We start from the raw sequence: 23,732 nt of genomic DNA, 5'->3' as shown, positions 1-23,732 counted from the left end.
TCCAGTACATTATTACTGTCTCTCACATTAATTTGCAAACTTAGCGTGAGTTAATACTGTTCTGCAACACACAGAATTCAGTCATGAGTGGAGGATGATCCCCAAGTTTTCCCCTGGCTGCTACTGCTTGACCCCTCCCCCAATCCCAGGGAATGTAAACTCCTTCAGGGCAAGGAGTTTCATTATCCTTAGATCTTTTCTGAGTCATTTTAATTATACATTTTTACCTTCCACATTGTGACTTTTCCTGTTGCAGTTTCAGTATATTTGTAGGTTGGTGGAAGAAATTAAATGGGAATTTTTAAGGAGTTTCACGCAAGCTTCAGAAGACATGTGAAGGCCAGCAGAGAACAGAAAAAGCTTAGAAACTCAGAAATGCATAAAATAGTATTGCATAATATCAATTTAAATTTTATTAAAAAGTACTATAAACAACCCATACAAGAGAAAGAAAACATTCGGACTTCTTTGGTATGAAGAAAGGGCCAAAATATTTTATGCACATTTTCCAGGTCTCAGGGGTGCCCCCAGTGTGTATGGGATAACTGTAGTATTAAGTGGAAGGGAAAAGAGGATTAAAAAGACAGTGAACATAATTTTATAACAGGTCACCCTTTCCGGTTATAGTTCATGCAGTATTTGGTTTTGGATGTATATTTCAGGAAGGACTACGAACTCTATGCGTTGCCTATAAAAAACTTTCCCAGGAAGAGTACGATGAGGTTTGTGAACTTCTACACACAGCGAGAGTGGCACTGCAAGAACGAGAAAAGAAGTTGGGCGAGGCTTATGATCACATTGAGACAAACCTTATTCTGCTTGGTGCTACTGCTGTTGAGGACCGGTTAAGTACCACATTTATTTGATCTTTTTTTCAGTAAGGTAGTGACCAAAAAGCATGACTTGAGGGACACGTTGGTTTGTGTCTTTTTCTCCTAAGAAGAAGATGGAATTTTAACTGTCATTAACACAGCTCTGCTTATATCACAAATAAAATCCATGGGGTTATGTAAGATTCTATTATTATTAATCAGACAGACTGATTAAAAGATTCATTTAATAGATTCCTGTGTAGGCATTTGTTTAAACTAAACAAAATGAAAAGATGCCTGGAATTTTGTATTTTCAGCAACTAGCTTTTGTTGTTGCTATTCCGTTGTTTAGGTCATTTCTGTTTCCTTCTCCAGCTCATCTTACAGATAAGGAAACTGAGGCAAACAAGGTTAAGTGACTTGCCCAGGTCACACTACTAGTAAGTGTCTGATGTCGGATGTGAACTGAGGTATTCCTGACTCCAGACCCAGTGCTCTACCCTCTGTGCCACCTAACTCCCTTATTTTCACAGTATAGAGTGTGTGATAGGGTTTTTTTAAAGCATTATTTTTAATAATGGAAATATTAACAGACTTCCTAAAGTTCAAATCTTTTTTTATTATTAACTTAACAATCATCAATAAACGTGAACATTTCACATTTTTAAAAGCATCTTATAAAGAGTATCCTAAAACCATACTTTTGGGACACTGCACAAAACCATAAACTATTGTATAATTTTGCTTTTATTCAGTATTTTAAATTTAATATAGTAGTAACAGTTATCCTGTTGGATTGTATCACTTTCCGAACTTACTTTTTTTTCTGTGTTTTTTAATATTTTATTGATGTTTTTTGAAGGGCAGACATCTGTATCACCATATACCAACTTCAATACCTCCAAATCAAAAGAAGCCCTCCCTTAGATATCAAGCAAAACAATTGTAGGTATTAGCCATATATTAAAATACAGATCTCATGCTGTGCCTGTTGTCCTTGTCATAGATAGGCATGTTCATTATCGATCCTGTAAAGTCCGTTTGTACATTGGCCAGACTTCTGTGGTCTTTCCAAGCTGCTTTCTTTCCCATCATTGTGGTCTTCATGGGCATTGTTCCCCTGCCTCTCATCTCACTCTGTATCACCATGAATACATTGTGTTCATCACTTCTTATGACATAATAATATTCTATCATATCTGTTTAACACAATTTTGAACACGATACTGACACGAGTTTTTTTTGTTATTTTCTGTTGAGTTGTGAACATGGATGTTTGTTTAGTCTTTATCCCTAATGCATGAGTGTGTCTCCAGATATGTGTGTACTGTATGAGAGTGGAAGGAATAGAGCTGAGCGTGGATGCAAGGACATCTGGGTTCGAGTTCCACTTCTGGCACACACTGACTCTGTGACCCTGGGCAAGTCATTTACTTGTCAGAGCTCCAATCAGCTGCTGACAAGTTACTGACTTGCATTAGTAGAGAGAGCTGCCTATATTAGTGAAATAACAGGCCTCTCCAAGTAGACAGACACATAGAGATATATAAATCTGCCTCTACACACACACACACACACACACACACACACACACACACACACACACACACACAGAGTCTCAGAAGTCTTAGTGCAGTTTTAAACTTTTTAGCTTAAAATGCTTTAGGGAAATTGTGTGTGTGTGTGTGTGTGTGTGTAAAATACTTCACAGTTGGTTTCATCAGTGTGGAGATTTCTGTCAGTACTACAACCTATCTCTTATTCTCTCCTCTTTACTTCTCTCTATCCCACTCCATCCCACTCCAGTAGACAGTTTTCATAAGTCCTTTTGACCAAAATATTCATCCCATGATAGTGGCCACGTCTTGATGATAAACCTTTTCATATTCATTTCACGTAGTCCTCAGATTTCTAGTATACCACCTGGAATTTTCTTGAAGTTGGTATAGAGGCAGGCTGGTGGTACAATGGTTAGAGCATTGGGCTTTGAATCAGGAAGACCTGAGTTCAAATGTAGCCTCAAAAACTTACTGGCTGTTGTGTGACCCGAGGCAAGGCACTTAACCCCTATTTGCCTCTGTTCCCCAACTGTAAAATGGGGACCTACTGGAGAAGGAAACAGCAAACTACTCTAGTATTTTTGCCAAGAAAACCGCATGGATAAATCCATGGGTCACAAAGAGACTGAACAACAATGACACAAATCTTGGTGTAGGACCTGCCAGTGTTTATAGTCTTCTGCCATAGCTTTGGAGACCCCCTCAGAGTCACCTGCATAGCACACAGAGCTATCAGAAGTGGTATTGTAGTGGAGGCTCTACATACAGGTAGAAAATTATATGGGTATCTATTTTATTTTCTGTATTTTATATCATTTAATTTCTATGCACATGGATTAAAGTCTGAACAGAGATGTATGTCCACAGTTGAGAACAATCAGTAATCAATACATATGCCTGCGTATATTTGTCACTGTCCCCCCAAGTGTGAACACACACACACACATCTATATGGGCAAGTACATGTGTATGTATACATACACACACATAATATAGGTATGTACATATATATATATGTACATACCTGTATGTATGGGCAATGACTTTGGCAGTACATAGTCTTAATCACAAATCTGAAAGCAAAAGATTGCAAGTAACAAAATAGTATTCTTTGAAAATACCAACGGCAAATCTTTATATATTGCAAAAGTAAGTGTTCACTTCTTACAAAAATGATATAGCTTGCAAGATTTTTAAGTGTTTGTTAGGCTATAAGAAATGGTTATTAAGTCACATTTTTTTAGTTTCAAGATTCAGAATGAAAGAAATATTTTGGAATTCATTTAGAAAGAATGAAGTAAAAAAAATGAAAATATACAGTGAATTGAAAAGCATAAATAAAAAGCTGAAGAAAGTTACTACTTGGGATTTTTCTCTGGAAATGATTATAATCAGAGGTCTGGAAGTAATTTTGATTCAGCCTCGGCCACACCCATTCTCCATGCAAGACTTCCTCTTGCAAGATGAGTTGATGAGCACTGATTGTGCTGTGAAATGAGCCCCCTCCCCCGCAAAAAAAGAGTCATACCCAATGTAGAAATGACAGTCTAATACTTGGAAAAAGTTAAGAGTAAAAGAAGAAATATTTTTCCTTCTTTAGCATTTTGGCCCCGCAGAGATATTCATGCTGCCTCTAAGTACCTCAGGGCCAAAACATTTTAAGAGATTCCCTCGACTCTGGCATTTGTGTTCCGGTTTGCTTTCTTGTCAGTATTCTTTATTTGCACCCCCATGTCCCACCCCAGGCTCCAGGAAAAAGCGGCTGACACCATCGAAGCTCTTCAGAAAGCAGGCATCAAAGTTTGGGTTCTGACCGGCGACAAGATGGAGACAGCAGCCGCCACCTGCTATGCCTGCAAACTTTTCAGGAGAAACACCCAAGTGCTGGAGCTGACCACGAAGAAGATTGAGGAGCAGAGCCTGCACGATGTGCTCTTTGAGCTGAGTAAGACCGTCCTGCGCCACAGCGGCAGTATGACCCGGGACAGTTTTTCAGGGCAAGTAATACCTTCATTCCTCAATCAAAACGGGGTCATGGGATGTGCATTAACGTAAGAGTGACTCAGCACGGCCCTTGAGCCAATTGCTGCACTTAGCTGCCTCCTGTCATGGTGATGCAATGCTACGGGCTCCATCTTGCACATGTACACAAGAGATGCGGTGTAAAAAATCACAGATGCCTCCATGAAAATTGTCCCATGAGCAGGCTGCAAACCCAGTGGAGTTCTTGCCACTTTTTGCCTTGGATAATTTTATGAGGCTGCTGAGAAATGGGCCACTAAAGCAGTGCTCCACTCCCATCATTCCCATTCCAGGTCAAAGTGTTGAATCCATTCAAATTCTTCATCATTAGCACTGTGGTGCAGGCGACAAACTGTGTGTGATGGAGGCACCTGACAAATATCTGAGCTCTGGGCACAGGCTGTTCCAAGTTTTTCTTATAGTCCTTACCCTTAGGATCACTGTTGTTCTTGCTGATTCAGCAGATGTATATTAAGTAGTTACTGTATGTAGGGCTCAAGTCCATGTGGCTCAGGACTAGATTGAGCTTTCTCTTTAAGCTTTCTTAGATCCGTTTTTCCTGTCTGAGCCCTGAGTTTACCACCTGTGACCTGTTCAAGATATTTTTCCTCAGTCATACATGTGAAGTGCAGTAGTTCCCCTTGACTTGCCCTAAGAAGTATCCTCTGACTGGCCTTTCTCTTACTTCTCATCACGCCAAGGTGAGGCTCTCGTGTTCTTCCCAGCCCTGGTGTTTAATGTCTTTCTAAGAAGCTGATTGCCTAAATTCTCTTTTCCCCACTGGATGACATTTTTCTTCATGGAATGTTTTCATCTAATGTACTTTCTTCATGTAGGCCTACCCACCTCCCTCCCTTCAGGTCATGTTAACACTTTAGCTCTGAGCCTGTATCTCCTAAGCCAGAATATTCACAATTAAACTTTCTGTCTTTATTTGTAAGCTTTATTGGGAACTCCATTGTCTAGAACATTCTCCTAGCAATAGAGTGAATTGATTGGTCAACAAGCATAAAGACCTACTCTGGGCCTGTTACTGTGTTAGAAAAAAGGTACAGAGATAAAGATGACACAGCCCCTGCCCTCAGGGAACCTCAATTCTTTCAGGGGATACTATGTGTATGTAAGTTCAAATATGTACAAAATATCTCCAAGATAAATACATTTTGGGAGGGAAGCACAAGCTGCTGGGGAAATGAGAAAATGCTTCATGCCACAGGTATTATGGATATGAATCGAATTTTGTTTTTAATGAACAAGGCACTGTAAGAGGCAGAGGTGAGGAAGGGGGTTTCTTCAAGATATGAGGGACAGCTAGTGAAAGTCATGGGGCATGTATGAAGAGTCAGTTAGAATAAGCTTAGCAAGGTAGGTACATTGAGGCCAGATAGAGGATCTTATATTTGATTCTAGAGGAGATAGAGAGCCATTTGACTTTATGAAGTAGGGGAAGGCATGTTCAGACCTGTACTTTAGGAAAATCACTGTGGTAGCTTGTGAGAAGGATGGATTGGAGAAGGGACAGCCTTCAGGTAGGGAGACTAAAGAGGCTGTTATAAGAGTAGAGCCAGGAAGCAATGAAGGTCTGAACGAGAATGGTGGGGCGAGGAGAGAGAGAAGCAAATGCGTACGGATGATAAGAGTCATCCTGATTAAAACATAAAACACTTAGAGACAGATGTTGATATTTACCCACCCTCAAAGAGCTATCTTATAAGCATAACTATTTCCTCATCTATTCCTCTCAAGTAGCTAGCTAAAAATTAAGAATGTAATAATGAAAGGAATGAGACTTTGGACAATTTAACCTTATCTTAATAAGGATTATTTCCTTATATGTAAGTAAAGGGATTGAAATAGATGAACTCGTAGCTCACTTCCAATTCTGACATCATGGTGTCATGACTGAAATTAAAATAAGCTGAGGCAAGAAAGTTCTGAGCATGTTCATTTTATTGGTAAGGCTGGCAGTTCCCAATAAAAGGGGTCTTTAGCTTCTTAGCAGGTGGGGCTTACAGATCATTTTTATAGACAAAAAGAGCACCAAAGTAAACTGTCATGCGTGGTGAAAACAACAGGATTGGCTGGAGATCAGGTATGTGGGACTAACAGCCACGCCTCCTTCCATCTGGTTGCTCATTGTGTCCGCTTGCAAAGTTAGTGGTTGGTATACGGATAATAAACCAGACTTCTTTGAAGGACAGAGATAACAGACCAGACTTCCTTGAGTATTTTTGTTTATTTCAGAAGTAAAGTATTGAAAACTTAGCCATCAAACTATTTGAAATTATTTTCAGTTAGGGGTTTTCCTAATTCAATGAAAAAAAGTTAAGTTAGAACACAGCTTAAAAAACAATAAGAATAAATCATTGAAGGTCTTAGATCAAACACTGGACAGGATACCCAAGGAATATTGTTCCCTTAAACCCAGTGATGTATTGTCATTGATCCGTATAGGCCTCCAGTAGACTTCTAAGGAGACCATATCCCTTCCCTAAGATGAAGATTTAGCGTTTGTTATTTGTGCTTCCTGCAGACTTTCAGCTGATATGCAAGATTTTGGTTTAATTATCGATGGAGCTGCATTGTCACTAATAATGAAACCCCGACAAACTGGGAGCTCTGGAAACTACCGAGAGATCTTCCTGGAAATCTGCAGGAACTGTAGCGCTGTGCTGTGCTGTCGGATGGCCCCTCTGCAGAAGGCACAGGTTAGTGGGTCTTTTCTGAATGGCTTGACAAGTGGCATCACTTTAGGTAAATATTGGAAATCATTGCTCAGTTGTGATGACCTCTAATAAATTTAGCTATGACATCTTTTGCTCACTGCTCCTCTACAAAATGAAAAATGGCAGCCAAAAAAAGTGCCTACTAAGACTAGAAAGCATGAAAATCTTGCCAATAAGTGTAATTAAATAATGATATTTTAAAAAGGTTCCTTGCTGTGCCCCTCTGTGATTTGTGTCCCTTTCACATATACTTAACATATAACCAGTAAATGAACGCATTAAATTAACTAGCTTTTTCCTGACTTTGTAGTGACTAGGATAATGCTGTCCACCCTGTAGAGTCTCTATGAGTATGGCGTGAAGAGACTCTTAGTACCTCACTGTGCAATGGGTCTCTTCCATCTGTGAAGTGATGGATAGACCACAAGTCTTAAAGCAAAATAAAACCAAACACAAAATAGGAGGCTAGCTAGTTTTATTTATCTATACTAACAGAATAATCCTGTGCATGATCAGAAATAAAAATATTCAAAAAATCATGTACACTTTGTATCGGAAAAGACTTATGGATGTAACTAATGTTTCTGTTGTTGCTACATTGAAGTGTGATTGTTTCAGATGCCACTCATTTGTAACACTTTGGAAAAACACAATAAACTCTGTTAAATAAATAGTGCAGTTTCCATATCGTGCTGCCTTTTGTCCATGCACAGGTTCTGTCAGCTCTCAGTGGTATATTACCCAAGTATAGCCCAAGACAGATGTTGGCTTTGCTAAAAATTGAGTAGGGGCAAGAAGGCAAATGTTTTAAGTTAAAAGGTATTCTCATACAGCACCTGCTGAGTTAAATAAATGTATATAGATACATCGATATGTAAGGTATTTTTAAATATTGCATAGGTGTGTGAAAGAGGTGTATAATTTCTAGTCTTTCAAAACATAAGATCATTATGAAGAGACAAGTTAGCCTCATGTAAAAGCTTAGATTATAAACTCTCGGAGGACAGGACTAATCATTTCTTTTATCACACCAATATAATGGCCATCATACATTAGGTAGTCCATAAATGCTTATCGATTGGGTGAAATCAGCTTAGCAAAGTAGTGGGAATTAGGGACAGGACTTGTGATTTCATTGCTATAAGGAACTCTCCCAGGTTGGGAAACAGCCTCTCTCCCAGAGCACCTGAAGCAGAAATATCAAACACTCATGTGTCTCATGACTTTCTAGAGTACAACTAGAACCAGACTAAAATGTAATTGGGAACTATTTAACAAAATAAATAGAATTTAACAAAAGAGAAGGTGTAAGTCAACATATTCTTTTTCTATCTGAGTTTGATATTACCAGCCTAGGGCACTGAAAGGTTTTCATTGACCCTTGGTCATCTATTCAGCGTGTGTCAGAGTTCAGACATGAAACCCAGGCTTCCTGCTTTCAAGGCCATCCTCTGTCTATTACACCAAGCTGCCTTTCAGCAAAGTATTTGCAAAGACACCCAAGACCAGTAGTCCACAGGCTAATAAAAGTGGTGGAATCTCAGAGGTGTTCCAGTCCAACACCTTTACAGATGGCAGAACTCAGGCCTAGAGGGATCAAGTGATTTGCTCAAGGTCAGATAATCAGCAAATAGTGGAGCTGGAATTTTGAACACATATAATATTCTCCAACTTGAGATCTGTCCAGTACCGTTTCTTTGGCACTTCTCTGCTGTCTAGGAATGGCTCTCACTGACCTTGTGATACACAGGGATATACCATTGCCCAGTCCGATGGCATTGTCTAAGGCCAAGAACTCCATCAGTTTGCAGAGAAATCCAGGCCACACAGTTTTCTCAGGGATATCCCTACATACCTCCCATGGAGAAGGACGCAAAGGAAAGACACAAGGTAGAATAGTAGGAATGCCAAATCCTCACCTGGCTCCTCCTCTTGCTCCTTCCAGCCTACACATGCACCTGTAGTATCTTGGGCTATTCTAGACATAGACTCTTGCTGTCCTTGCTGTTATAGGCTTTCTCCAGGCAGCCTTAGGGTGGGAAGGGGGCTGACATACTTGTTAGGGCTAATTACCTTGCCCCCCTAAGATATATTTGATGCCATGTCCTCTAGGACTTAATGGGATAGTTCTAATAGGAGACCTTGAAGAGTATTTCAGAAATATTCAGAATTCTTTCAATAGTGATCTTGCAGCTTGGGAGCCTACAAAGTATGTCACATCACACATTGCATATAAATTGAAAGAGACTTAGAGGAAATGTACTAAGGAGATATTTCCTTGTGGTAAGTTTGCTTTCTAAACATATGATGAAGTTGAAAGATAATTTTCCATTGAACGATGTTTCAGGAAATTGTTTATTCTGATGTTGATTTTTGCAGAACATCGTAGAGCGGCAAGTTGCTAATATTGCCTGTATTTTCCCATATGGATTCAAAGTGTGAAGTATATAAATTTATTTATCTGATATTTTCATCTTCAGAATTTTCTGACAAGTGTCTTCCATCAGATTTCAAAGCATTACCTTAGATTTCTTTTTCCCTTTTCAAAAGGTGGCTTTATTCCTCATGGATAAAATGCATTGTGTGATGAATTACCATGAGACAAGTTATTTTTATATGTTATTGAATCACCACCATTATAAGTGGGTTCAAATCCTTTATAAAAAAAAATGGACTGTGACATATCCACGTTGCTGGTGGATAGTCACTAGACAAACTGAGAGGAGCGTGTGTAACATGAAAGAGCAATTCTACGTTTGTTTTCTGTTTTTCCAGATCGTTAAATTGATTAAACTTTCCAAGGAGCACCCTATTACTCTAGCCATTGGGGATGGCGCCAATGATGTCAGCATGATTCTCGAAGCACATGTGGGCATAGGTAAACCTTTTTACCCCTTCACCTCTTTTGGCCACGTACTTGGATAACTCTCATCATGATGGAGATGAATTAAGACAAAGGTAGTACTAAAGAATGTAAATGGTATATTTTGAAACCGGAAGCAGACACTTCCTCTCCGAAGAATTTGTGGATGAGAAGGCATTAAGGAATTAAAAAGTCTGCATCAATGGAAGGAGTTCCCATATAAGGGAACTCAAAAATTCATCTGTGTATCCAAGTATTTGGAAAAGTGTGTCATTTAATAAATGTACATTCAGTTATGGATATTTAATAATACCCAATAGCAATCCTTCTTCCATATTTGTAGAGTTGAGTGTGTTTGCTAAATGCACCCCAACAAATTGTTGTCTTATAGGAGTCATCGGAAAGGAAGGTCGTCAAGCTGCAAGGAACAGTGACTATGCAATACCGAAATTTAAACACTTAAAGAAGATGCTCCTTGTCCACGGACATTTTTATTACATTAGGATATCTGAACTTGTGCAATACTTCTTTTATAAGGTGAGGAAAGTTTCCCTGCTGTTATCACTTGTTTCAGTTTGAACGTGACATGTATGAAGAGGCACAATTGTTGAAATTGCTGAAGCCATAGGGATGAACTATCTAAAAAGAGATGAGACGATGGGAAAGAGACAGCAAAGCGTCTCTTGGAACAGTCTCCTTTTCACCAAGGAAGAAATTCATCAAAGTCTCCCCATGTTAATGGAAAAATGTGAAAATTCTTATTCTCTATCAACCTATCAATCCAGAAGTGGCATAATATTGGGGGGAGGGTGGAATGTTTTAAATAATGCTTTTTTCTTTCAGTTCTCCTTCCCCTTTTCATTGTGTATTTTAATACAGTGTGGTAGAGTGGAAAAGAAAATTCAGCCAGAAACTAGCCAGGCTTTACAACTTGTCATTCACTGTGTAACAACTGGCAAGTCCCTTAACCTCTTAGAGCCTCAGTTTCCTCTTCTGTAAAGTAGAGATGATAATATTTCCACTAGTGTTTTCATAAGTTATTGTGAAGATCTGCCTTCTTGCCAATCTATCTTTTCACATCGTTGCTAAAAGAGCCTTCCTAAAGCACCAGACAGATGATGTCATTCCATTGTTTATAATCCTCCTGTGGCTTCCCGCTGCCTGAGGAACAAGGTAGCACTTCCTACCAGAAACTTTCCCCAGTGGCATTATAAGGCCTCTCTTCCTCCTCAGATCCTTCTGTGTGTATTCATCAGTTTATTCTTCATGTCCAGTACCAGGAAGTTCCTTTGAACCGAGACTGTTGTTCTCGACTTTGTGCTTCAGGGCCTTATACAGAGTAACTACTTAATAAACATGTGCTGAATTTAATTGAATTGGCATTAAGGTCCTCTCTGTCTAGCTGCAACCCAACTTTCCAGTCTTCTTTCATCCGGCTCCCCTTTCTGTCCTTTATGTGCCAGCCAAAGTAGATGATTAGCCATTTCCTGCTCCTATCACACCCACCTTCACTCCTTGTATTTATGCCTGCGTTGCCCCTTACATGAAATGGACTTCCTCTCCATCTCTACCTGTTGAAATCCTTCTCTTATGTCCAGGCCCAGGTCACATGCTGCCTCCTGTCAGGAGGCTGTGTTTCACGAGACCCTCTTCCATGTGCTTTCCAGACAGAAAACTTTCCTCCTTCCCAAGGATTTCATGCTTCTCTCTTGAGCCTTTCCTGCGCACTTTTTTCATTCCAACTTGTGTTTTATATATTTGTACATGTCTTATCTCTCTAGTAAATACAATCCCACCTGTAGAACTTTTCATCCTTTTATCTCCAGAGCTTAGTTCAGTGCCTTACTCATAGGCATTTAATACATCTTGGTCAAATGAATGACGATAGTGCAGCATAACTATAAATGTCAGCCAGATTTTTTTTTGTGCGGTCAACTGGTAAACATTTTTTACGCATACATTTTTTATCCGTTTCATTAAATATTTCCCAATTTCATGTAAAAAAATATTCAGCATTCATTATTTAAAATTTTGAGTTCCAAATTTTCTCCCATCTTCTCCTCCATCCCTTGAGCAAGATGGTACCATTTGTCCATGCGAAGTCATACAAAACCTGTTTCCACATCAGCTACGTACCCAAAAACCCATCCAAAAAAAACTGAGTAAAAAACCTCTGCTTCAGTTGACACTCAGACATCATCAGTTCTCTCTCCAGAAGGGGATAGTATTTTTCATCATGAATTCTTAGAAACTGTATTGGATCATTGTATTGTTCAAAGTAGCTAAGTTTTTCACAGTTGATCATCTTTATAACATTACTGTTACTGTTTACAGTGTTCTCCTGGTTCTGCGTACTTCACTTTGTATCAGTTCATTTGTCTTTGCAAGATTTTCTGAAATTATCCTTTCATCATTTCTTATAGCACAATAATATTCCATTGCAGTCATGTACCACAACTTGTTCTGCCATTCCCTGGTTAAAGGGCATCCCCACAATGTCTGATTCTTTTCCCTGGTAAACGTTTATTAAGCACACACTCTGTGTGCCAGGCACCATGCTAAGGAAGTCTGATATGCTAATGACCAGCATTGCACATCAAAGGATGCGGGCAAGGGCAGGATGCTGACCAGAGGACTACAGTCTGGTCAGAAAAGCAGAGACAGCTAGCCTGGGCACCCTAAGTGCAGGTTCTGTCCAGTGTCCTCCCCTCCCCCCACTTTCCCTCCAGTCAGAGGGAGGGCCCCGGGGCAGAGACTGCTTCTGAAAGGGAGAATGTGTGAGTTGAAGGGATCTTCCTGAGGCATGATGAAGAAGTCCAGAGGAGTCCAACCTGATGAGAAATGTCATTATCCTGCCTATATCAACATCTTATTTCTCTTTATTAATAATAATACTATTTCATGGTGCTTTAAGATTTGAAAAGCATTTTAAATGTCTTACTTCATTTTCCCCTTAAAACAAGCCTGAGATACAGATGCTATTATTTTCTCCATTTTACAGATCAGCGATTAACTGACTTGCCCAGGGTCACAAAGCTAGGAAGTGTCTGAACTCAGGTCTTCCTGACTCCTGGTCTAACACAGTGTCCACTTTGGCACCTAGCTACTTAGGTAGCAAGTCTGGTAAATTCCTCTCTGACATTTGCATTTCCACAAAGCCAGGGCATTATTGTGTATTTATCAGATGCCAAAGAAATAAAATATAAATAAATTTTTAAAACCTGTTACTTGCTATTCTGTGGACCCAAGTCTATTCTGGAGTCTCCCTTGATCTTCCCCCAAATAAAGGAGGTATTATACAGGCCACTATAACAACCTTTACATGGAGGAGAACCATATGAAATTTGACTGATAAACATTTTTCATTTCTCTTTCAGAATGTCTGCTTCATTTTCCCTCAGTTTTTATACCAGTTCTTCTGTGGATTTTCACAACAGGTGAGTTCTAAAATCCAAATAAGGACTTTTCCTAACCTGATTCTTTTTTCCCAACATAAGGAGAGAATGAGGGTATGCTGTCTTTCACATGCAAAAGATCACCTTTTCAGGAGAGTGAGGATGGAGATGGAGAAGGATTAGTAGAGAAGATGTAGAGTATCTTCCATTGTGATCACCCTCTGAATTGTGTCAGAGGGTGTTATACCTACACCAGACCTAGGGTAGAGGAACATTTGGGACAGAACCTAGATAACATTTCACTTTGGGGAGTCTCTCACTGAATTTTCTAGCTCCTCAAAATACCTCAGAGTATTTTAAATACTCTGACACTAATATAGTGCTTGCTCTCTGTATAGTCATAGTAATGAGTGAGTGATTAATTTTCTGCTGGGCCTGGGTGAAAAGGAAACAGGGTGGCTTCCCCACTTTAGTAGCTTATTGTACCTCCTAATCCCAAGAGTAAAATCCATCCCAGTCGGCCTTCAATCCAAATCCCTTTGCTCTGCCCTTTTGGGTGAGTTTTGTTAGCATATACTATAACAAGACAGGTGATCCTGGGATGATAGGTGAGGACATCCCGTCAAGCATATTCCCTTTTTATAGGGACTTTTCACCAAACTACATTGTTGGGAGCAATTTTAATTGTGAATATTTTGGTGGATATTGGTGTTACCTCTTAGTATATGCTAAGGTGAAATAGTCATCCTGGATCATAGGGTGAGGACAGCCCCTTGGCCATTACTAGGAACCCTTCCTTTTCATAGGACTCTTCTGTTACTGGCATTATCAGGTACAATTTTAATTCTAACTACATAAGAGTTTAGATGAAGACCCTGATTAACCTACCTTATGCAGGATGTCCCAAAAATCTTAGTACAGTTGCTAACAACTGTTATATTCACAGGACCATAGCATGGGTGGTTCTTTGTAGAATTAAGCCATTTCCAGTTACGGTAGATGGTGCTTTTTGACTTTTTTTAATGCAAAAGTATATTTTTGTATTGTGTTGTATTAAAAAGAAAAACAATTCTTTTCTTTCTTCAGCCTTTATATGATACTGCGTATCTAACATTGTACAATATCAGTTTCACTTCCCTCCCCATCCTCATGTACAGTCTGATGGAGCAGCATGTCACCAGCGATATGCTCAAGAGAGATCCTTCACTGTACAGGTAAAGTCACTGAGATCTAGCTTAGTAAAATGACTTGAGAGCATCTGCTATAGCACAGATTCCTAAGTGGGAAGTAACCCAAGTTAAATAATGTACGTTTATTATGTGTACATGATTTGTGTCACATTCAGTGTGCACGTGAAGTCATTTTGTGCCTGATGTTTTCTGATCAAGTTCTGGCTCTGAAACAAGAACAAGAATAGCTGGTATTTGTATAGCCCTTTAAAGTCCGCAGAGTGATATGCACACTTCAGAGCATTTCACTAGGTAAATTCCCTGCCTAAATTTCCCTTAAAAAGAGAACAAAAAGCATATTACTTCAGAGGGAAAAGAGAATTGTTCGTCTTTTAGTGAATCTTACCTCACTTGACCCGTTTATGCTAAAGGGAGTCCTTCTTTCTTTTTTATTTTTTAACAAAACTGAACCCTTGATTTCATTGGTTTGAGAAACTGTCATAGACAACTCCCTTGATCAGTGCTGGGCAGAGTCTGCTTTGTGACTTAGAGTCCAGAAGAATTACCTGGTGGGCCAAAGCACTGAGAGAAGTTATGTGACTTGCCCAGAGACACATAGCCAGTGGATATCACAGGTGGACCATAAACCCAGGTCTTCTTGACTCAGTGGTCAGACTCTTTATCCACTTTGTCATGGTGCTTCTCATACTTTCCAATTAAAGGGGAAAGTGGATTTTTGTGTTCCCATCAGGACTTTTGATAGATGTGATTCCTTGCTTCAATTCTGTGATGGAATATAGGAATCTACTGTTTGCTGTGTTGCTTCCTCTAGTAATAACATGTATACAGTCAAAGAGTATCTTGGAGTAGTAAGGCACAGAAACCAAGACTCGAATTAGGGAAAAAACAGGCCAGAAATCTCCAGTGAATGTTATTTGTTGAGTCAGTGAATATCGACGAGCTTAATGCATAAGGTTGAGAAGAAATAATATTATGTATGTGAGTATATTTGCATATATGTGTGGGTGTGTGTACAGATAATCACACATATCTTATAACATTTATATACACATGTGTGTATATATACACATATTGCACACATATATATGCACACAGAAAAAAAATATTTAAATGTTCTTTTTTCATGAATTTTGAAGAATAATATGTCTTGGGAAGCAATAGAACTTCACCAGCCATCTAGGCAGTAAATCAACAGTATTGATGTACAGCACAGGGCAACATTGTCTAGTATTGTCATGGCTTTGGAGTCAGAGTATGTGGATTCAAGTCTCAGTCAGGACTCCTGATTCTATACTGAGTAACCATTTGACCTCAGCGTTCTCTTCTGTAAAATGGGAAAAAATAATTTTGGTCCCAGTGACCTCCTTGTTGTTGTTGGCAGAATGATTTGTAAACCTTGATGGGCTATGAGTTGTTTTGTGGTTGTGGTGGGGTTACTAGAAAGGTCATTCATCAAGGAGATATAATTGGAACAGGCCTTGATGGGTAGAGCCCATTGGGAGAGGGAATTCCATGCAAGGGAGACTTTTCTTTAGCATATACGTTAGAATCCTTAGAATTATATAGAATGATTAGAATCATTAAAATTATCCAAATTTGAGTGCACTACATATCCAGGTGTGACTCCTCAAAGAGAGCTAGAAAGTTAACCAATGACTGCCTGGTTTAGTGAATAAAAGACCTTCCTGGAAGATGGAAAGGCCTGACTGTGAGTCCTACCTCTGACACATAATTAGCCATGTGACCATATCGAAGTCACTGAGATTCTCCCATTTTCCAAGCACTCCCTTTCAGCCCTTGAGCAACAGACAAGTTACTGATCCACATCAGTAAGAAGAAATTCTACTGAGTAGTTCTTCACATTGATAAAACCAGTGATCTAGTGAGAGAAGGGCTAATGATGTTCCTTAACATCAGTATTTTAAGATGGAGAGCGGGAGTGGGAAGGATGTCGGCCAACCTTGGGAAAGGACCTGTTCCTGTGAAACACGTTTTCATTTTGACATGGTTAAAAAACAGTCTTAAATTTTATCTCCTGCAGGGACATTGCCAAGAATGCTCTACTCCGCTGGCGAGTATTCATTTATTGGACATTCTTGGGCGTATTTGATGCTCTGGTATTTTTCTTTGGTGCTTATTTGTTGCTTGAAAATATGGCAGTGACCATCAATGGACAGGTGAGTGTTCCATTTGATTGATACTGATTTTAGAGGAAAAGAACTTTGCAATCCTCAATGATCATTTTATCAAAATAGTATTTTGGGATTGCTTGGAAAGATTTCCACTGAGATTTTGCATAACAGAATAATACTTAAGATAGTTTTGTGTGTTTATTTAGTGGAGATACTGAAATAAAAAGCAAAATATCTTTCTGTTAAGCTGATTAATGGAGTCCTGTGTATAGCAGTGTTTTGATTGCGAAGAAGTAGTTTTTGTGATTTGTTCTTTTTGTAACTAACGTTTCATCATTGGCTGTTTACCCTCTGTCTCAGGTAAGTGATTAGTGTGCTTTGTTATTAGTTGAGTGTTATTTCATATTTAGTATATTTCATTTTTTCCACATGACATTATTTTAATAATATTTTCTATGCAGTTAATGGATTTGTTTTTTATATACATTCTTCATTCTAGTTGTTGACACATTTTCTGGGGGGTTGTTTTATTTTTATCTTGCTTTTTTTCCCCTTTTTGCTACTTCTCTTCCTACCCTCAGATAATGACTACCAGCACACACATGGTAAGAGGATTGTGGTTTTGTCCCTTTCTCTGTGTTCTTGGACCACATTACAAATAAAATATTTCTCGTAAATATTTTCCAATGTGACTTTTTCAGTGTGCTTTATTAGTTGAAATATTCGTAGCTGCTGCTTCCTTTCCACTTGCTTCTAGGAATAAGGTTGTCTTAATAGAAGATCAAGAGTATCCGTGTGTACATTTGATCATCTACCTCAATGCCTTTCCATGTTTCCCTGAGCCAGGGGTTTAAGGGTTTTCTGTTTGTTTGTCCGTCCGTCTGTTTGAGATGTCTAAATTTAACTTGGCTTTCATAAAAAGAAAACTACATGTAGATAGGACTAATAAGTTTCAACAGAAGCTCACTGGGAAACTGCTCAGGCTGCCTAAGACAGTGTTGAGAGTCTTCAGAGTCACTCTACTTGGCTTCTATGAATATTGAGTAATCCCTCCAAATAAACAAGTAATATGTAAAAGGAAAATGACTTTCTGCCATACCCTTCTAACAATCCACTTCATCCGCATTCCTAAGAGGGAGCCCAGGTCATGAGACCATAGATTCAGAGCTGGAAGGTCTCCTCCCAGGGGTGGGGAAACTGCAACCTCAAGGCCACATGTGGTCCTTTAGGTCATCATATTGGCCCTTTGACTGAATCCAAACATCACAAAACAAATCCCCTTAATAAAAGGATTTGTTCTGTAAAACTTGGATTCAGAAGGCCACATGTGGCCTCAAGGGCACAGGTTCCCCACCACTGCCTGGTCCATCTAGTACACCATCTTCATTTCACAGATGAGGAAGCCAAGGTCCAGGGAGGATAAGTAAGTGACCTTCCCAAACACTTATGGGTAGTTGGCAGTAGCAGTAGGATTTGAACCTAAGTTCCCCCAACTCCACTTATAATATTCTTTCTCCTCTGCTAGAAGTCCTTTAATGCATTTTGTACCCCTGTGGTTTTTCTCCCTCCACTATTAAATTAGCTCTTTACCTACTTAGAGTGTTAGACTAAGATACAGCTGTCTTAATGCCTGTGACTTGTCTCCTCGATTTTGTTTAATCCTGTTTTCATCCATGTGACCAAAAGTTCTGTTGTCTTTCTACAGGACTCTAATCACTTGCAGTGAACTGGTCTGTTGAATCATCCAGACCTTTTTCCTGCTTGCTCTTCTGATCTATTTCTGATCATTTCTCATTTGTCTTGGTCTGTGTCTTCGGTTGAGCAGTTGCTACAATCCCCAATGCCACCTGGCCTCATTAGATTCAGACCAACCGTGTAGTTTTCAATGGGGCTGTTTCTAGTGCTTTAATGTAGCTGCTTCAGAGCTTGCTTATGGGTCAAGCTGTAAGTAAGTGACTTGCATGCAACTCAAAGAGCTGAGATACCACACCCTAAAAACGGAAATTTCCAGAGAATGGCCACTGATGTTGAAGGGTAGAGTTCCTACGAATGGGAAGTGATTATCTTTTAAAGTGCAAATGTATTTCCCCGCTATTTTAGAAGAGCTTTTTTAAAAAAAGAAGATAGATATGAATTACCCATTTGTGAAACTGATGGTCAGGTTAAATTAAAATGTTGCTGGATATAAAATACCTATTCTTAGTTGTATGTTGAAGGCATAAAGCTTTTTCTCATTCTTGCTTAAATCCTATATGCTGTGATAGGATCCAGCAAAGCTAAAGACTTCACAATGGAAGACAGATTGAGTAGACAGGGTTTTTTCTGGATGACCAACTTGTCTGGATCACTTGAGACCTGGAGCTGTTGTTGTGTGTTAACTGAATAGTGATATAAGTCTAAGCGGCTCTCTGGGACAGCCCAAAACATATGTAATGCTTCTTTGTTAGAAGAAGGCTAATCCCAAAGACTAGTGAAGCCTCTAGCAGTGTTCCCATTAGAATCGGGGTAAGGTTCCTTGTCACCACAGTCTTCAAAGTTCCTATTCTGTCTATTGCCAGTTTTTTTTGAAAGGCATTTATCTCTGAGAATGTTGATCTGGAACCTTTAAGGAATGGTGAATTAAAAAGCCAAAATCATGATTGGGGCTTTTTTTGCCCTAAACATTTCTCATAGCAGTTCCATTTATTGATATTGCAAGATATTACACAGCTCACTACAAGAGCTGTAATCATTTTTATCTTTATTAGTTCAGCAGTACTGTATTCCTCGCAGAATACTTACAAATTTGGAATGTGTTCATCGTAGACCTCTGTAAACATCAAGAACGTAATGGAATTGTGAGCAGTAAGTCGTGTGGGGGCAGGACACATGCTGCCAAACTCAGTCCTTTCTCAATAAAATCACTACAGGAGTAAGTGAAGGGAATACAAGAAATGCTCCTAAAGGAACCAATTCTGAGAAAACGGATGAATCATTGTCTTGTGGAATTTCACTTACAAATGAAATTTAAATTAGTTTGAACTTGAATACTTGGACAAGAATTGGAACTTGCTAAAAGGTTCCCCCAACAAAATTGGCTAATAAAGAATATGGGTAAATTGAAGAAGTCTCCAAGGTAGCAATGATGATTGGTTCCAGACTTCAATTTATTTTAACATCTCCATTAATAATCTAGATGAGATGGTAAAGCTAACTAAATATATAGATGAAACCAAGTTGAGATATATTAAAAAATTGATAATGGCATCTAGTAAGTATTATCTGGGACCTACAATTATGAGAAACATGAAATTCATTACCAAAAATTGATTTCACTTGGACAGTTTTTTCCCCTTTTCTATAGAAAAACACTGAAAGAAAAAAGTTTCAGAGAAAGACCTGAGCCCTTATTCATTCGTCCTCTGCCTCTCCCCATCTCCATACAAAAGCCCAAACTGATACACCTTGGCAGGTCCCCTTGCAATAACAACTTTTGAGACGCCTGAGGTCTTCAGCTTATAGTTTGAGAATATTGCCAGTGCCCACCATTCATGGTCTTAGCACTGAGCTGAGTTGTTAGGTGAGGATGACCTGGGTAGGAAGAGGCAGATTTCCTTTCAAATGGATAGGGCCAGTCTACTCTGGCACCCTTCCTTTTTTACTGGCTTTTCATCTGATCACTTTTTTTAAGTGTGAGGGAGGAAGCCTGTTGTCTCATGTATAACCATCTGCCACTAATCTCTTGTTAAATTAGAGAAAATCCTATGGTCAAGAAAGTGAAAATGCAGATCTCTCTGCCACCTCTGGAAAGCTCTTGATATTTAGTCTTAATAACAACCAAAGGGAAGGTCCAAGCCTATCTCCCCAGTTCATAGGCCTTCATTAGAACTATATTCTCTTTTGTTTTACTGCTTCTTACCCTTGTTAAGACAGAGATAATAGAAAATAGTGTGAATCAGGAGTAGCTCCCTCCTATCCCCATATAAAGAAATGTTAAAGAAACTAAAATACATATTTTATTCTCACTTAACACTTTTAGTTTTCTAGGTTGTTGACTTTAAATAAAATATTACTTTGTTACGATAAATACCAGTGTTGCTGTCTTATAGTTAAATGGTTACTATGGGACACACATCTTTAAGAACAGATCACAGACATAGACATATTTTAGCATTATGTACCTCTTTAATCTGAGAAGAGTGAAGGATGAGAAGCCTAGGATGGAAGATAGATTGAGCCTACTTTTAACAAAAAAGAAAAGAATTCTGAGTAGGTGCCAGCCACTTTTTTTTTCATACCTTCAATAGATGTGCATCAAGGTCTTACTAGTAATCATACACTAATAGAATGTCAGAGCCAGAAGGTTACTTAGAGAAATGGTCTAGTTCACCCCCTTCATCAGTGAGAAAACTGAGGCCCAGGGAAGTTAACCCACAGCTAATACATATTATTATTGCCACATACCTGGACTATTGGGATAACTTCTTAACTAGACTTCTGCCTGGCCCAATTTCTGCCCCCAGTACATCATGCATGGCACTCTACAAAACAGTACCTTAATAATACAACCCCCTTGTTAAAAACCTCGTGCTGACATCAAGTCCATTCTCATTATCTTGACATTCAAGGTCTAATAGACTGTGATCCAAAACTCCCCTTCCTCCCTCATCCCGTTCTATAAATTAACCTTTCATTCTAGCCAAACAAGTCTTTTTGGTCCCTCTAAAATATTTCACTTTCTTCAGCCTTTTACATTGTTCATATGTCCTGTAGTGGCCTCTTCGTTGTTTCCAAGTCCTATCCAGACATAAAAACCCAGCTCAGTTCCCTTCTTTTCTGTGAAGTCCTCACTGGACACTGCAGCACATAGTTATCTTTCTTACTGATTGTATAGCTCTCACAATTTGACAAGACAGATCTTATCTAAGTATAAGCCCAAGACAGATCTTATCTAATTTACATCTTTCACAATTCTTGGTTCAGTACCTAGCACACAGTAGGCATACACTAAGTGGTTGGTTGATTCTCACACGCAGTGATTCCCTAGTGATTTAAGAAAATTAACATCCACATAGATCATTTTATTTTATTGGAAAGACTCGGAAAAATTTGTTCAAGTACATAATTAAAGCGGATTTGAAAACTCAGGTAAGGCTCTGCATATCCATCTGTGAAACTGGATCATAGAATTTTAAGTTAAAAGAGACCTGAGAGGTCATGATCCTTCATTTTAAATGTGGGAAACTAAAGCCCAAAGGGGCAAAGTGGCCCAAGGTCTCATACCATAGGAATGATCCTTCACCAAGAAATGCTACCTTAATTCTCCCGTCTTGAAAGAGATGTTTTAGGGATGGAACTAAATCACTGTGATAATAGAAAGCATTCTTATATTGCCATATTATGCATGCTGTGTTTCTAGCTTTTTTTTTTTCTTTTTTCACTATGTAGATAGCACATTTTTAACATACTATATTTTTCTCCCAAGATGTGTATTTGGGTTTATGGACGGTTGTTTACTTCAAAAGTTTATAAAATTTTTGAAGTACGTTTTTACACCAATACATGGTTTAAATTAATGTATTGGTCCGTTGTTCCAGTCCAAAAAGGAAGAGTCCCAGTTCTGGGGACAGTCATAATTTTGAGATAAAATGTAAGAGAATATGATGATAGCAGAGATACTTTTCCATGAAGGATATGGCTAACATAGTAAATTCTAGAAACATGCCTTAAGAAACAGTTCTTCACAGAATTAGGAATTCAAGAAGGACATGGTCATGACTCTGTGAGCGAGTGATCCTCTTATCTTCATTATCTCTCCATCAAAGTTAGTCGCTTTGATAGAGACTGTACTTGGCGAAGTATTAGGAGTCTCAAACAAGTTATTTGCCAATCTGTAGGTATTGGCTGTGTATAATTCCCAAGGGTATGGTGTTTTCATGGGTTATAATTCATACTCCCTTTGACACATCTCAGCTTTTCATGTCGTATAATTCAGAAGCCTCTAGAATAGGAGACTCAGAGAAATTGTAATCCTTGCCTGTCTTTGCTCTCTCCTAGTGACCAGACTTCCTTTTGCCTCCCAGAAGTCTGTCTCCTCAGTTTCAATGTTGAGAAGCCAAAGTCCTAGGAGTCTACACTCCAACTGAGTGCTTCAGGGGCTTCCTCCCCCCCTCACCCTCTTCTCTAACTCGTCTGTTTTCCTTTCTCATCCTTTTGACTTATCACATTTCAAAGCTGCTATCCCCTCCTCCTGTTCATGTTAGTTACACGTTGTTCTTACTGAAAGTGACTGAGGATCCACATCCCTGAAAACAATTGACAGTTAGATTAATGCACATAGATTGGAGACTTTTGAAGAGTAAAACATCAGCACTAGTATTTACTGCTCCAAATGACCCCAAAGCAAGGTTTATTTAGGTAACCACACATGGGTCTGCTGTACATAAAATACCAAAAAAATTCCCAGTTTGGAATTATATATTAAAGTATATCATTTTATTATTTAAAAATCCTGTGCTGATCCATATGTATTGTTCTCAGTGTTACTGAGATATTAACATTTCATAATGTACCATGTAGAGTGGTAGCCAAGTGGTGCAGTTGGTGCTGGAGTCAGGAATCCTTGAATTCAAATGTGACCTCAGATACTTATTAGCTTTATGACCCTAGGCAAGTCACTTAACCCTGTTTGCTTCAGTTCTTAATCTGTAAAATGAGCTGGAGAAGGAAAAGGCAAATCACTCCAGTATCTTTGCCAAGAAAACCCCAAATGGGGTCACAAAGAGTCAGACACAACTGAAAACAATTGAACAACACAGAATTGTACTGTGTGGTACTCTTAAATAGGTATTCTGATGCATGTATAATAATATATTTATATTACATAGTTACATAGTTTATTATTTATATTGTTTGTTAATTTATATATTTTAATATAATTGCATATTTAACATTTAAATAAAAATTTTTAAGGCAAAGAGTTCAAGATAGGTAAAATGAGTGGGTTGGGAGACAGCACTCAAATAATTGAAATAGAGGTTAGGGCAGTGTGAGA

General features: G+C 38.8%; 1 protein-coding gene across 5 annotated transcripts in view; it reads left to right on the top strand.

The window, feature by feature from the left end:
* The window catches only part of ATP11A (ATPase phospholipid transporting 11A), a 214,924-nt gene that overhangs the window by 179,046 nt on the left and 12,146 nt on the right, over positions 1–23,732 (top strand). For all 5 annotated transcript variants that reach the window (XM_072621938.1, XM_072621939.1, XM_072621941.1 and 2 more), the window contains exons 18-25: positions 663–844; positions 4,117–4,368; positions 6,927–7,101; positions 9,895–9,997; positions 10,374–10,519; positions 13,360–13,419; positions 14,464–14,591; positions 16,609–16,744. In XM_072621938.1, coding sequence (XP_072478039.1) covers positions 663–844; positions 4,117–4,368; positions 6,927–7,101; positions 9,895–9,997; positions 10,374–10,519; positions 13,360–13,419; positions 14,464–14,591; positions 16,609–16,744 — 1,182 coding nt within the window. The remainder of the gene's footprint in view (positions 1–662; positions 845–4,116; positions 4,369–6,926; positions 7,102–9,894; positions 9,998–10,373; positions 10,520–13,359; positions 13,420–14,463; positions 14,592–16,608; positions 16,745–23,732) is intronic.

Source organism: Notamacropus eugenii, chromosome 6 (assembly GCF_028372415.1).
Source record: "Notamacropus eugenii isolate mMacEug1 chromosome 6, mMacEug1.pri_v2, whole genome shotgun sequence".
NCBI classification, from domain to species: domain Eukaryota; kingdom Metazoa; phylum Chordata; class Mammalia; order Diprotodontia; family Macropodidae; genus Notamacropus; species Notamacropus eugenii.
Note: the sequence above shows the minus strand (reverse complement) of the source record. Positions and strands in the feature narration are given on the sequence as shown.